Source organism: Centroberyx affinis, unplaced genomic scaffold (assembly GCF_046629955.1).
Source record: "Centroberyx affinis isolate AG114_WGS23_722 - 3 ecotype Tasmania unplaced genomic scaffold, CSIRO-AGI_Caff_v1 ptg000866l_1, whole genome shotgun sequence".
In the NCBI taxonomy this organism is placed as follows: Eukaryota; Metazoa; Chordata; class Actinopteri; order Beryciformes; family Berycidae; genus Centroberyx; species Centroberyx affinis.
The window spans coordinates 236,333-251,646 of record NW_027279460.1 but is presented as its reverse complement, the minus strand read 5'-3'; the positions used below and the strand labels follow the sequence as shown (position 1 = coordinate 251,646).

The window sequence follows — 15,314 nt, the reverse complement described above, 5'->3', positions numbered from 1 at the left end:
AATGACATGGACTTGACTTGGACTGTACATTTAGACATGGGACTTGACTTGAGACTGACTTGGGACTCGAGCAAAGCTGACTTTGGTCACACCTCTGAGAGTCACATACACACAGCTGGTGCTACAGCCTGTCAGAACACCTGCTGGACAAACATGAAACTTGTTATAATCTGAATCACTTGGATGGTATGTTTATTAAATTGGCACAAGAAGAAGAATCTAGAAAGAAGAAATAGGCACATAGAAGATTATACATACAGTCAAATCAATATAATGTAAATGAAGAATATACAGACATGACTACTGTTGTGATGGTGATAGTGATTATATATGTATAACTGAAGGACTATAGAACCAGAAACATCTGCAGGAATCTGCTGTCATGTACTTTGGACGGTTTAACTCTCCAAAGAGGACAGATGACCTAGAGAGTCGACAGGAGTCATCAGCTATGGGAAGGTTTGTAGTTCTGTTGGTAGTTGAGAGTTTCTGACAGTAATGGAAAAGCATGGTATCCTAATGAACTGCTGTCAAAGAAAGGGACTTGTTCAGATAGGGAAGATAGAAGAAGAAGAAGAAAATAAGAGCGTGACAGGGAATCAAACGTCGGCTGTAGATGAGGAGGCATGTTCTTCTTCACTGGTGTGCCTTTTCTCCGCTACTTGTTCACGATCTGTCTGTCAGAAGCCTCTCTAGTTTTTGCAGTCTTTGGCTCAGCCTGAGAAAACATAAGAATATTCACTGCAAAAAATGACAAGCTGTCCAGTGATTTGAACTTGTTTCCACACCTATCAAGCTTATTTCATGATATTTTCAGTCAAATTATCTCACTGCACTGGCAGATCATTTTGCTGGTTTCAATACATTTCACTTTCATTCATGCCAATATGACTTCTTTCAAGAAATCATCATAAAACAATGAAGAAAATCTTGAAACGAGAAACTTTCTCCGAGACAATTTCACTTTTACTAAGTAAATGTCCTGAAACAAGTTACATTCTCCTGAAAAAAAAAAAGTCAAATTTGTTGAAAGTGGTAAAATGATCTGCCAGTGCAGTAAGATGATTTCACTAAAAAAGAAAATACTAAAATAAGCTTGTCTTATACTTAAGCCTGGATACAAGATCAAATAACTGTCGGCTTTTGCTGTGCAGCTTTTGAGTGATAGATATAACATGTTTTTGGTTTAATAGCATTAATTTGACTATGAAAACAAGGGAAGTGCAACTTGCCTTTTCAGATGTTTTGCTCTTCACTCGTCTGAACATGCAAAAAAAGCCAAGGGAAGCAGCCATAGTTCTTTTTTTGCAGTTTTTTTGTAGAGAGACTTTCTTTAGTTCAGCAACCAATCCAGTGATGTTAGAGGCTGCAGCGTTAAAGTAACTCTTCTCCCCAAGGGACTTTTTGCAAATGTGTAAGCAACATTTGAGCAATCAACCGTCAAGGGCATCGAGCCGAGGGAATATTTGCATCCCAGCTGAAAAGGTGAGAAAGTGTGTGTCAGCAAAACAAGTGACTATTGATATGGATTTTAATATGGCTATAAAACAGCCATAATCCCTGTAGTTTCATCTTGTGTTTCATCCTGTAGTTATAATATCAATCAGTAGTTACAAAGCACATATAACTAGCAACAGATTCACATTCTCTGAGCTCATTCAGCTTATTGTAAGATAAGAAAACTGCAAATAAATGTGCCTTACCTTCTATAATTGTCTTTTTAAATGTTTTTAATTTCCATGGGTTGCCAAACTAGGACTGTAAAAAAAGTTAACATCATACAACATACACTGGGTGAATTGCATATGCTGCATTGGCCATTTGAATGGATATTGGAATGAATTGTAAAGCATGTAATGGATCCAGACATGACATTTATGCACTTTTGAAATACAAATATGTCTTTCGCTCAGCCCTAATAGTTTCCATTTTCCTTATCTAATTAATATGGATGCATGATATGTGATTTAGATGTAACAGAAATATGTTATTTGAGCTGGTTATTTTATCATGACCACAATCAGTCTTTAGCAGGTTGGGGGCAGTAATGAGCCTCAGCTACTTCTGGTCAGCCTCAATTTAATACCAAGAAGAAGAAGGAGAACCAACGTCAGCAAACAATATCCGTCAGAAATGGTAAGAAGGATTTAAGATAAGTAAACTTTAGTAAATTACACAAAGAGAGAGAATTGGAGCTATAAATCCTAAAATTGTATTGTTAGCTGTGGCTAATTTAACTCATTCATGAAATCTATGTAGGCTAATGCATAGTTATTGGAATCTATATAGGAAACGTGCTAACGTTAGTTAGCTAAGATAGCTTGCTAAATTGGTTAAGGTAGCGTGAAATCGACGAGCATGTGAGTTTTTCGTCTCCGTTTAAGTTTACGGACAAGGGATTTAATGAACTGAACGGATTAAAACCAGGGCGAGCTCAGGCTTTTGAAGCTGCAACCTTGGTCAGTCTGTCGCCGTTCTCTCCATAAACCAGTGAACGTTACACCAAACTCCAATACAAAAAGCAGTCAATTTGATGTTGCATTCCTAATCGCAAACATAGAAACATCGTTGAACATAACAAAAGACCTTTACGAATCGATGGTTGGCATTTTTCAATCCGGCATACATCAAATACACCAAACAGTAATTAGTTCAGTAACATTTCAACTTTTAGAACCGATCCGCTAGCTTGCTGTTCCTCACTCTTCCTCCACCAAAACACACCGCGGTGTGCGGAAGTGAGCCGTGGTAAATTGTAAAAGTTGAGGTTTTATTTGAAGTAAAATGCTGCTTGGTGGATCATATCGATGCCGAATTGACCAGTGGGCACTACTGAAGCGTAAATTTGTTTTATGTAATATTGTACGACGTGTATGTGTGCAGAAAAAGCAAAATCAGATTAAAATTTCAGATTTATGAATGGAGCTTGGCGTGACGCACTGTCACTAAAACTAGCCTCTCTGTAAAGCCTCCTTCTCAGTAAAGCCTCCCACTTGGCAGCAAAGCGCTCACTGTTACCATATAGCTGTCATTTTTTTGCATTTTCAGTAACTTAAAACCATTTTGAAAAACAATAGCCTACATATTTTCATGTCCAAAAATGTCTCACCTCACTTGTCTGCTGGTTCTCCCAAAATACTGCATTGTAAAACAGACTTGTCAACTTGTACACTACGCTGGCAATTGTTCAGTAAAATATACAGAAGAAAGGTAAGGTACAGGTCTAGAAAGTCCTGAAATAGGCCTATATGAAAACATATTTAAGTCATTTACAGTCTTTGGAAATTGCACAAAATAATTTGGAAAGTATGGAAAAAATATAGTTTTTTCCAGTCCCAAAATATACATTGAACTACTCATTTTCTGTGGGTTTTAGACCCACTGCCATCTCACATATCCTCCCTTACCTGTCCATATCTGTCTGAGGTTCACTGTGTGTACCATCCACCCATGGTATGTCAATGTAAAAATAGGAGGAATAAAAAGTCTGGGACAATCGGAAGGCCCTATGGGATAAGTAATGAACAAAGTATTAAAAGTGAGCTTACTGTATTGTTCTAATCAGAGCTTCTTTGTTTTCAGGCCACTGGGATCGACCAAGCAGTTGGCATGAGTCTGGTGGGCTTCAGCCTGCTGCTGTTTACATACTACTCTGTCTGGGTCATCGTCTTGGTAGGTGCCATTTCCCTAAAATCCTAGCCGGATTGACTCCTTGATGTATGGGATCATGATTATTCTACAGCCTAAAGATATGACTTGTTTCTGCTGAGGGACTATGCAGCTGAGTGACAGTATAAACTAGGGGATCCAATATTCATCATTTTTCCAATTATCAAAATCACTATTTTATCTGGTATGATTGCTGATAAAATAAATAGGAACCCCCTGCACTTGTAAACAGTAAAATGTACCTGTTAGTTCATTATTTTTTATCTATTTAAATTTTCTGTTCAGTTTACAAGAAATGCTGCTAGGAGCTCCCTGCACTTTATTTTCCAAAACATCATGTTGAAATGTGTTTTCTAGGATTTAATTAAACATACAGTATGTTTTAAGGCATTTAAAGGAAGTTTTGTGTTGGAGTTTGTGTGTTCTGTAAATTATGACACTAAAAATTTCATTTTTACTGCAAATGTATATCGGCCCCAATTATCGGTTACTGGTCTCCTTGATTACTAATGATCAGTATCGGCCCTGAAAAATCCATATCGGTCGACCCCTAATACAAACCTACACATAGTCTATTATCTACTCTAGATTTAATTCACTAAGCCTGAATCACATGTTAGTGTCACATTGGTGTAAGAATTCCAAACCTTGCATATTTATTTCTGGTGTATCCTCACACTATAGTAGTAGCACATATTATTGTATTAAAAATAGTGTAACCCACTGATTCCCATTTTCATAGAGGTACTTAGACCCATTCAGTCTGTTTGGACTACACAATGATGCTAACAGAGGGAGGAATTTCACTCTCTATAATCCATATGCAAGTGAACATTGTCTGTTCATTAAAAACATGTGATATCTCCTCTTCCAGCCCTTCGTGGACAGCGATCATGTGCTGCACAAGTATTTTCTTCCCCGGGAGTACTCGGTCATTCTGCCTGGCATCGCAGCGGTAATACTGCTGCTCTGTATAGGTGAGTAGATATCTGCAGCTATATCTGACTGATATAGCTGATAATAAGTAGTATAACTGATGAAACACAATGCACAGTGGAGGGAGTGTCACAAACCTCTATAGACATGACATTGTTGGATTGTAAACATAGGCAGAAGACTTGCCTCCTTGAGCCCTAGGGGAGTAGTTGTCATTCTTCTTCATTATATGATAATATAATCCAGTTACGGTATTACAAACCTCACTAAACTGTGCTTTTATCAAGACTATACTGGTTCTGTGCCCTCACCATTTGTTTCCCAATGGAGCATGGGTGTTCAAGTCCCCTCAGTATAGTTTCTTTGAGTAGTAACAAGACTGTATTTCATGGTTGGCCAGCAAAAATATGTATATATGGTTCTGAAAACGGGGTTATCAATCATTAACCTTTTCATACAGAGCTCAAAAAGTTGTGGAAAACCCCAGGCTACTAAAAAAAATAACCCACTAGATCAGTGATTCTCAACCTTTTTCATATCAAGGACCCCCATTTGATGAGATTTTGTCTCTCGCACCCAAATCTGAGAATATTTTTATTGTCGGATATGATTTTGTACAGAATGCCATGACTATCTGTATTGTAGGTAGAGAGATAACAGAGAAACTATGATCAAAACAGTCATTCTTCTACATTCTCTAATTGTGTTAGCTTGAAATGATGAAATAACGGTGAAGTTTAACGATTCGTCAATTTGCTGGGGACCCCCTGGAACCCCCTCAAGGACCCCTGGTGGTCCCCGGACCCCACGTTGAGAACCACTGCACTAGATGTTTATTTTGCTTAGACCTATCCACGCCTCTCTCAACTCCTACAAGGTGTACAATTAGTGAAAACTTGTCTTAATGTTTTTTTTTATTGAATGAATGTTGTCCTCTCTGTTGTTGTTGTTGAGTGAGATATGAGAATTAACCTTAAACTGTCATAATAGTCATATCAAACTTAATAAAGTGCTTATCCGCTCCATAGGGACCTTCACTGCAGTTGTCATCTGGAAGAATCGCAAGCCAAAGAAAGTGGACTAGACCCGGGACGTTTAAGAGAGACTGCTGTGTGGGTCAGAGTGTGTGACGTTAATCTCGATGCTACTTGACCATCTGTAAAACCCGTCCCTGGTGGCTCCATCTCCATTCCAACAGTTCTTCAGGAAAACCAAAAAAAAAACATGTCTGCCCCCTGTCAAAGGCTTTTAATGCTTACAAAATGAAAAAAAATCTTGTTGAAAAGCAACTTTAAATCTGTCATTTTAAAAGGTGTCCAAAGGTTTTTTGACAGTTATCAATGAATCACTTTGGGCTGCCAGGTGCACTGACCCATCGCTAGGCTTGAGGTCAGTTGGTGTATGCAGAAATCCTGTCTCTATAGGCATTAGGCAGTGCTAGATTGCTAGCTGATGGGTTGAGAACATGGTGAGTTTATACCAGTGTTACATGTACTAGACCAAGGGGCAGTGGAAACCTCTCCTGCACTCTGTAGGATTGCATGGGGATCCAGTAGATAATCCCTCAGACCAACTATTGGAAATGGAAAGCTTTTGTTCAGGTGATGTGTGGCAGTCTGGTCTGTATCATGTAGTGAGCAGGCATCTTAGAGCAAATGGACTGCTTTCACTTTTGCCTTCACAGGTAATTGTCAGTGAAGTGGACCTGCTCTGTGGTAAATACACCAACAGGAGTACATGTCACTGGATGGAAAATGTGAGATTTCCGACTTTAATGTCAGCAACACAGTTGTTTGTAAATATTGTGACATATGGGGAATCCATTTTTGTAATGTTTTTATTACTCCAAGTGATGTACCTTTTTCCTGATCTAATCCAGACTCTGGCTGCACTGCAGTCTGTTGCACAAAATCTAAGGTTGAAAAGGGGAGAAGGGCCAAAGGTCCTGTATCTGTACATGAAATAAAATGTTTGGGTTGTGAGTTCTGCCTTTTGACTTATGAGTTATTCCTTTTTAATCCTAATGTACGTAGCTCTATATACAATATATGCTCATGTAATTTCCTTAAATAATTTCATTTGTAATTATAAAAATTTAGTAGCAGCAGTATTATTAGTAGTAATAGTAGCTGTGTTAGTATATAGTAACAGTATTATTATTAGTAGTAAGAGTAACAGTATTATTATCGGTAGTAATAGCAGCAGTAGACCTATTATTAGGGTAATAATAGTAGCAGTATCATGATTATTAGTAGTCAGCAGCCTAGTAATAATAATAATAATAACCTTTATTTGTATAGCACTTTTCATACACAACATGCAGTGCTTTACATCAATAGAAGGCAGATAAAAGACAGATAAAAAGATAAAATTCATATAAAAGAACAAGGTAGTAGTAGTGCTTGATGCCATGAGTCAGCAGCATGTGCTGTAGAAACATCATCATCCTGCCTCTGAACATAACGGGTGATGTGTGACATTTGGTGATGTAAAAAGCACCGGGGCCCCTAGAGAGCCCATGTGTGGAGCGGCAGCGCGCGGCCGGCCGGTGTTCCGGCAGGCCGGTCAGTAGGAGGTCTGTCTGTGGCGCATGTGGTGCAGGGTGTGCCGGGCTCCGCTCAGCTCAGCTCAGTGTCAGCACACTGACTGCAGTCTGACATGTGAGCGGAGCGCACGCCACACCGGCAGCGGACCGATCCCAACTCGCTGCGTCGATGAGCCAAACGGAGGCAAGTACACAACCTCTCTAACACTTTTATCACAGGATGCGATCGACATGCCGGACTGCGTTTTAGGATTAACTGTGTGACTTTTGACTATTGGATGCTGTCTTTAAAGCTTGTAAGATCCAAGTTGCCATCGGGATATTTCCTATTTGCGCCACCGCTATGATAAGAAACGACCGCGAGCATCGCGACGCATCCCTTTAAAAAAAGAAGCATCAGTTCAGTGAATTCCCTTGACCTACCAATACTCACCTGGAAACCACTGTCTCATGTGGGCCTACTGTGTCACAGAGTGGGGTGTCCCGTAGGTAATGCCGGTGGAGCAACAAAAACAGGTTTGTTGTCCATACTGACTAAGCATATTGATAAGCAAATGAATTCATCTGTTAAGCTACAGGTTTGGAGAAAGTTTACTAAACATTTACCATACACACCTAAAAACTAATAACACCTCTACAAAACTAATTATTTAAATATCTCGATTTGCCCTGCTGCAAGATGCTAAGAGGTCTAATATTAGCCTATGGAGGAGTGTGTTATTGTGAAATAGCTACTGCAGCATGCAGGGCAGTGATATAGTGGTAAATAAAAAGGTGGGTAAACCATGAACTCCAGTCAGTGATCCTCATAAGGCAAACAACCACCAATATAACAAAAACTAAGTTATGTTTTCAGAAAAGCTTTAATTTATGCGCCCTCCCCGCAAAATATATCTTCATCAGGACCTTAACTAACCTCAGTTTGATGCATGCATACAGACAACCTATAGAGATGAGCTGAGTTTAGGCGGGTTTACTCTCCATTACATCCCTGATCCAGGACTTGAAAAGAGCACCTCTCTGCTTGTTGTCAAGAGTGCAAGCTGCTTGCTCAGCATCACTGGGTTTACATAGGCTATGTGAAGGGGACGCTCGGTGTGGACGGGACAACTTGCCCGGCCATTTAATCCGACCTGGTGCCAAATTTTCAGAAGGTAGTCCACGATGCAACATTTTTCTCTGATCTTCTAGGTCCTGTTCTGAGCTCCTGCCCCAGTCACAATGTTGAAACTGGCTAAATTGAACAGTTTTATTTGCAAAAAGGTGAGAAGATCAGCTTTAAGATCTCCCTCACTTGACAAGGCCAAATTTACTTATTCTGTGACCACTGCTGTCTTGAGCTGTTATTAACTTCCTAGAAGCATATGCGGATTATGAGACAAAGGGCCCCTGGGCACAGATACCTACTACTTTTTGTTATTGCACTTCTGGGATAGGAAACTAAATACGCAATTACAAAGGAATTACAAGGTGCAAACACATTATTCTAGGCCTAAAAAACATATTTTAAAGTGCAAAATGCCTCTGATTGCCTGCAATGCCCCAAAATCTACTGTATGGACACACAGAAGCTGCATGGTATATGAGTCAGTGGGCCATACTGTGACAGTTTATCTATAGCACTTTAGCAGTGAAGTGTGCATTTTTAGTCCAAATCTGAGGGGAACACTCACTGTGACAGTGCCATGTTGACACCTTCAAAACAAATGTTTAGGTTATTATAGGCTTTGGTGTTGATATAAATGACTCAGTAAATGTAAAGTTAGTGACAGCATCATCATGTATCAGGCTCTGGCTTAGGGGCCCCCTGGAGATCTTGGGCCCCTGAGCCTGTGCCCAGTTGGCCCATTCAGTAATCCATCCATGCCTAGAAGAGACAGTATTCAGCCATCTAGGTGCTGTTGCAAATTAATTTGTCAACAAGGTCATTTGACACTTCATTTGACAGTCCTAGTATTTTATCACAAACTTAATCACTAACTACTACTACTACTGCTAAAACCAAAAGCTCTGGAAGGGCTAGTACTACTACTGCTCTCATTGGCATGCACCACAGCCAGGTGCTAAATGCTGTTGCAGACACTATCTGCAGAGGCATCACCCAAACCAAGTCCTTCAGCCCAGGAAGTGGGGAAGAAACTTCAACCCCAGCTGAGAATATCAGTACAGCTCTAAGACTGGCAGCTGAAGCTAGCTGGGGAGAAAGCTTAAATTCCCACGCTACAACCATTGAAGCCAGGTGGTCATGTTGGTGGGCTGCAAAGAGTTTGTGGGCCAGTCTAAGTGCAGCACTAACAGTTTCCTGGCATCACAAGCATGCACAAGTGCAAAGCCATCAAAAGCACCACAGAGGCTGCAGAGAAGGCCTCAGGATTGGACAGAAGCCAAGAGACTGCTCAACCTGCGACGGGTGAGAAGTGCCATGTAAGGCGGGACTAACGATGTAAACAAACCCAACTTTGCAGGTGAAAGTGAATGCATGAACTACTTTTCGTTCACAAATAAAATGTATATTGTATGCTTTTATGCTACTATTTCATGCTTACATCTTCGACCCATAAATCTCCTCCATGGATTACGTGAATGAGTCCTACATTTCAGGTGTTCATGCATGCTTTTTTTTTTGGAGCGTGTGTTGTTAAGCCTATGTGCCTCACCCTCTCCATGGGATTGTGGAGATTAATAATTTAAAGTATAATTATTTAATTAATTGACCAGTAGCATATCACTAGACCATTGTAGATGGTCAGGATATGATTTAGATGCATTTAGCACAAAATGCCTATAGGTAAGACAGTAGTTGGCAAGCGTGCCTATATGTAAAATTGACAAGCTCACTTGACACTGAAGCATGTGCACAGTGTTGAAAGACCCAAAACTCATTTGGAGGTATCTAACTCACATACACTGGTATTTGTAATTTTTGTTTGAGATATGCTGTGGTAGAGCCAGTATTCTACAGTCTTGATCAATTTCAGTAACCTGAAGTAAAAAGGGGATAACGCTGGATGACGAGCCCATTCCAAAATGGAGGGTGTAGTTAAAGTGAACGTTTCTCAGTGATTGGGATTATCTTGAAACGCCAATGGAGTATGGGCCACAATGTGAGTTTTAAAAGCCAGAAATCTCACCACCTGGCAAAGTAATGGTTGAGTCATTCGTATTGATCAAGAACCCTATCAAAGCACCACAGATTATGTTCATTTTGTGCTAAAAATCTTACTTATTGCCCCTTTAACTCTCACCATATTGTCCATTCATTTGCCTTTTTTCCTTCCTTGCTTAAACAGCTTCCTTCCTCCTTTTACTTTTTGTTACTGCAGACTGGCCCTGTGCTTCTTCTGTGCTCTTAAATCACCCAGAAACACACAAGCTCTGCTCTCATATTTAGGGGTTCAAGCCTGTATGGCTGAAAACACTTTGTTTTTGTGCTGGTTTAGTATTCTTTAGGCAGCCATGTCCAAAATTAAAATTAAATAATAAATAAATCAATTTCTGTCTGATCATACTCGTACTTTAAACTCCCATCAATCTGGTTTCAGACCTCGACATAGTAGGCTCAGTTTTAGGTCCTATCTTGTTCACGTTGTACATAAATGAGCTGGGCTGCTTAATTCAGAACAGCTCTATTCATTATTATGCTGATGACACTGTAATTTACTCATCAGCGCCCTCTATTGACAAAGCTTTTACTAATTTACAGTCAGATTTTTTGGCCATTCAAAATGCCCTGATTAAACTTAAGCTTGTGCTAAACCAAGATAAGACAAAATACATGCTCTTTACCAGTTCACATACAAAAAAATCCTATGAATTTTAACATTAGTACAATAAATGGAGTTCAAATTCACAAGGTCCAGTGTTACAAGTACCTAGGTATCTGGTTAGATGAAAAAATGTCTTTTAAAACCCATGTCAATGAACTGACTAAGAAACTAAAGTTTAAACTGGGTTTCTTTTTTTAGAAATAAGCAATGCCTTACAATGAGTAGTAGGATCCAGATTGTCCAAGCAACATTTTTATCAGTGCTTGATTATGCAGATGTGATTTATATGCACGCTGGGGCCCTGAGACTCAAACCCCTTGATGCTGTTTACCACAGTGCTCTTAGATTTATAACCGGTGACATAGGCACCGGCTTAGAACACATCATTGTATTCTCTATGAGAAAGTAGGATGGCCATCTCTTACCACTCGAAGAGAACAACACTGCCTTTTGTTTATTTACAAAGCCTTACGTGGCAAGCTACCACTGTATTTGTCTTCGCTTTTAAGCTTCAGTGCTACAGGATATCAGACACGTTCGCAGGCATACATTAGATTGGACATTCCTCGTGTGAACACAGAGTCAGGAAAGACCGCTTTCACCTTTTACGCTCCTAATAGATGGACTCACTCAAATTGGACCGACTTGTCTCCATAGAGACGTTTAGGGTGCTGCTGGATGATGCATTATATAGGGATTGCTCTTGTTTCTCATAGTTTTCTTATTTTGTCTGCATGTGGATTGTCTGGAAATAACTTTTGTTATTTTGTTTGTTTTGTTTTCTTGTTGTGTACACAAGTCTCTCTTGAAAACGAGATCTCGATCTCAATGGGACTTACCTGTTTAAATAAAAGGAATTGAATATATTATCAGGAATTATGATGTAAACAATTAATTTGAAATGCTGCCCTTAATGTTTGAGAAACAACCTCAAAGGTAACCTACTTTTCAAATGGCTTATTCAGTTCATGGCCCTCTTATGGTCCTATAACCAGCTACTATAAACAATTAAACTCTGTAATACTAAATTTGGACTTCTCCTTCCTCTTCTTCCTTATCCTCTCATCTTCTTCCTTCCACGTTCCTTCTCTTTACTCCCTTTTTTTCCGCATAACCTGGCCACCACATTGCTGCTAACAATTTCCTTCTTCTTCTTCTTCTTCTTCTGCCAATTCTCTAATTACTGTGAGATGTTACATGATAGAGACATGACAGAATGATGGACAGAATGATAGATGATGGTGTGTAAATGCTTCCCAATAAGTATGATCCCAATTGGCCTGATAGGGGCACCATAATTAAAGGTCTAAATTTTAAACCTTTGATAGGCTGTAATTCCTGCACTGATTGACATGAACCTTGCTACACATATTCTCTTGAGTATGCTCGACAAATATGCCAATTGTTGCTCATTTGCATTTTTTGAAAAATAGTGAAAAATATCAATGCCAAATTTGGTACACATCCAAATGGGGCCTTGATACACCAATGTTGTATTAACAGGCTCAATCACATAAACAATATTGACCAATGAACATGACAACGGGTGTGGCCCAACACAAAATTGATCAACCGTTTTGTCCATGAACCGTTTGTTCATGAAGAATCTATGCAGCAGGATTTCTAAATCAACCCATAGGGGGCACCACAAATGCCAAAAATTTCAGAATTGGATGGACCAAATGGTACAATATTTGGTACATGAACTTTAGGGTCAAGTTAAAGGAATAGTTCACCCAAAAATACACTGGTGTTTTGACTGACATGAGGGTGAATAGATGATGACGTTTTCATTTTTGGGTGAGCTATTCTTTTAAAGCCATAATATGGAGTTTGGTTGTGATTGGTCCAAGTGGGTGTGGCCTATGGTATGATAAATGCATAATGGGTTAAAACTCAAGGTGGGTTCAAACTATCAAACTATCACACTAAAGTCAGTCTTGAATATGCATGGCAAATTTCATGCAAATCCATCACAGCTGAGCCAAATAACCGCACTTTGAATGTTGAGGTAGATGCAGAAAAGTTGTACACCTTTCACAGCAATGTTGATAGAAAATACAGCACAAAAAATATTTAAGGGCTGGGGCCCACTGTGAACACCTTGGGGCAACTCGATACAGCCTATTAAGGAACTGGGACACAAGATGCTTGCCTACTGTGTTCCCACCTACTGTCGCATGGGAGGCTGAAATTGCAGCCACTTACACCTTCACCATGTTGGCTGTCTTCCCTTTATCCAGAACAGACTGCGGGGCTCATTCATAAAACTTACCAGCAGGTTTAGCGTGACGTTAGAGGCAGATACTGTAACGGTAGGGTGTTTTCTCATTCATAAACGTGAAATACTGGGACGGTATTAGCGTTACTGTTTTCCCCGTCCTTCCACCCCTTTTGCTCATTTTCATATTGTGAAAATGATTCATAGAAGCACACCATGCTACAAAAAATACCACCTGCTCAAGTCAGATGCTATATTGTAGAAAAAAGTATGAGTGGCATAGAGCAGGATACTGGACTGCTGGCACACCATGCACATAGAAAACAGTCTCCGCCTTGCTGCCTAGTGCTCCCTTGTGGAAGGATCCCGGGCATTCCTCAGGGTCTCCTACACAGCTCTGCCTACTTCCTGCAAGCCGGGATCCCCCACATTAGCCCCCTCAGCCCAAGAACTCCCCAACATCAGATCCTGAAGCCCCAGAAACCACAGCCCCCCTGGCCATCTCAGGGCCACTAGAAAGACCCTGCACCTTCCGAGCTTGACCTGTCTCAAGACCAGTGAGATTAGGGGAAAAAGCAAGACCAAGAGACAAAAAGATCCACTCTGGCCCTGCTGAATTGACGCCAAATCTGTGACATCACCACTAGATGGAGGCGCCATTCCCCGCCCAAGACTTTGTCACCTTTATTGTCACCTTTAAATTCACCATGCTGTCTGTCTTTGGGTGTAGTTGGAAGGCCTTGCGCTACCACTGAAAGGGCCTGGCCCTCAGCAATCCCAAGGGAACCACCACTGCTGTAGCCACCATTGTGCCCAAAAGGCGCTGGAACTCTGGCAACTCCTGTACGCATCTTGCTTGAGGCGCTCGAGGAGGGACACCAACTTCTCGACCCTTCGTTCAGGATACCTTCATTGTCACCGATTTGAGCTTCAACCCAACAAACATAACCTGCTGTGTTGGCTGCAAGTTGCTTTTCTTCCAGTTCACTCTGGACCCCAAGGTCTGCACATGAGATAGCAACTGTGTGTGCCTACTAACACTCAGTCTTGTGATGGTGCATACACCAACCAGTCCAGGTAAGTGAGTATCTTTAGCACACGCTGGATGGGCTCTTGAGCTACCTTCTCTGTTCGTGGACAGGGATAGCAAGTCTGGATGCTTGCTAGGACTCTCCTGGCTCTGCCCCCTGGAGTGTTGACAAGACCAGTTATGCTTCTTGACTCTGTGTCTCTCGCTACCATGAGATGAGGAGGACCACTGGCCAGCTCTGGTGCAAGCAGAACGTTCCATGCGATGCGGCCTCTGAATCCTCTCTTCACTGGACAAATCCAGTGCTGTATCACAGGGGTCTTTAATATCCTGCATGAGGTGGACCTAATCAAGCTGTCAACCTGTCAGGTGAATCACAGTCATTACAATTCTTTTTTGGCTCTTTTCACAATCACCGGATATCTGATTGTGTCTTAATCAATTATCAGATGATAGAACAAAATCAACGAATAATAAACTAGAAGGGCACTCGGAGAGAGCAGACCTCCGCCAAGGTTCGTGCTATTATTGCTTGTTCGTGAGTCGGATCCGGATCCATTCCTTTGACAAAGTTTCATGAAAATCGGGCCAGTAGTTTTTTCGGAATCCTGCTAACAGACAAACTCAAGTGGACCCGAGCCTAGAACAGCAACTGCGCAGTCAAAGCTCTTGCAAACCAGTGAGACGTCAGCTTTAACTCCTCAACAGAATAATATATTATAAAAGAGACCACTGCAATCCTCAGGGGCATTCCTGCACCAGCACCCACGGGTGTTCGATTCCAAGCCAGTGAGTCAAAGAAAACACAGAATTGTCCTACTTGAGAGCAAGTCTCTGAAGTTTGGCGAGAAAGGTAAAGAGGTTGTGGTGGATGTAATCACCTACCTTTATAGGTGAGTCTCTGCCCCTGGGGTCATGGGCATGACATATTTTGATATATGGTCTAGGAAGATGGAGGAAACTCTAAATAGTAAGACAGTTCAGGGAGATTAGGTCAATATAGAAACTTTCTTTCTTTCTTTCAATTCCTTGCCTCCAAGAGTAACTTTGTATATGTGGAAATACCTGAACCTCTCTTAGTATCTTTCCTCTTTGAAATTTTCAGTGAAGAGTACTTTTCTTTTTCATCTTTCGCTACAAGGATTG

The 15,314-nt window shown here is 40.7% G+C and overlaps 1 protein-coding gene across 1 annotated transcript; it reads left to right on the top strand.

The window, feature by feature from the left end:
* The first annotated feature begins 2,084 nt into the window (after positions 1-2,084).
* On the top strand, positions 2,085-6,587 carry dpm2 (dolichyl-phosphate mannosyltransferase subunit 2, regulatory). Its single transcript, XM_071521183.1, has 4 exons — positions 2,085-2,136; positions 3,583-3,672; positions 4,544-4,646; positions 5,634-6,587. Exons 1-4 carry the CDS (start codon positions 2,134-2,136, stop codon positions 5,687-5,689), a joined length of 252 nt encoding a protein of 83 aa, XP_071377284.1. The 5' UTR covers positions 2,085-2,133; the 3' UTR covers positions 5,690-6,587.
* Positions 6,588-15,314: the final 8,727 nt, after the last annotated feature.

Excerpts from the sequence above, each read along its gene's own strand:
- dpm2 (XM_071521183.1), top strand. Across the intron at positions 3,673-4,543 it reads CTGTCTGGGTCATCGTCTTG|CCCTTCGTGGACAGCGATCA; the intron begins GTAGGTGCCATT and ends CTCCTCTTCCAG. Across the intron at positions 4,647-5,633 it reads AATACTGCTGCTCTGTATAG|GGACCTTCACTGCAGTTGTC; the intron begins GTGAGTAGATAT and ends TCCGCTCCATAG.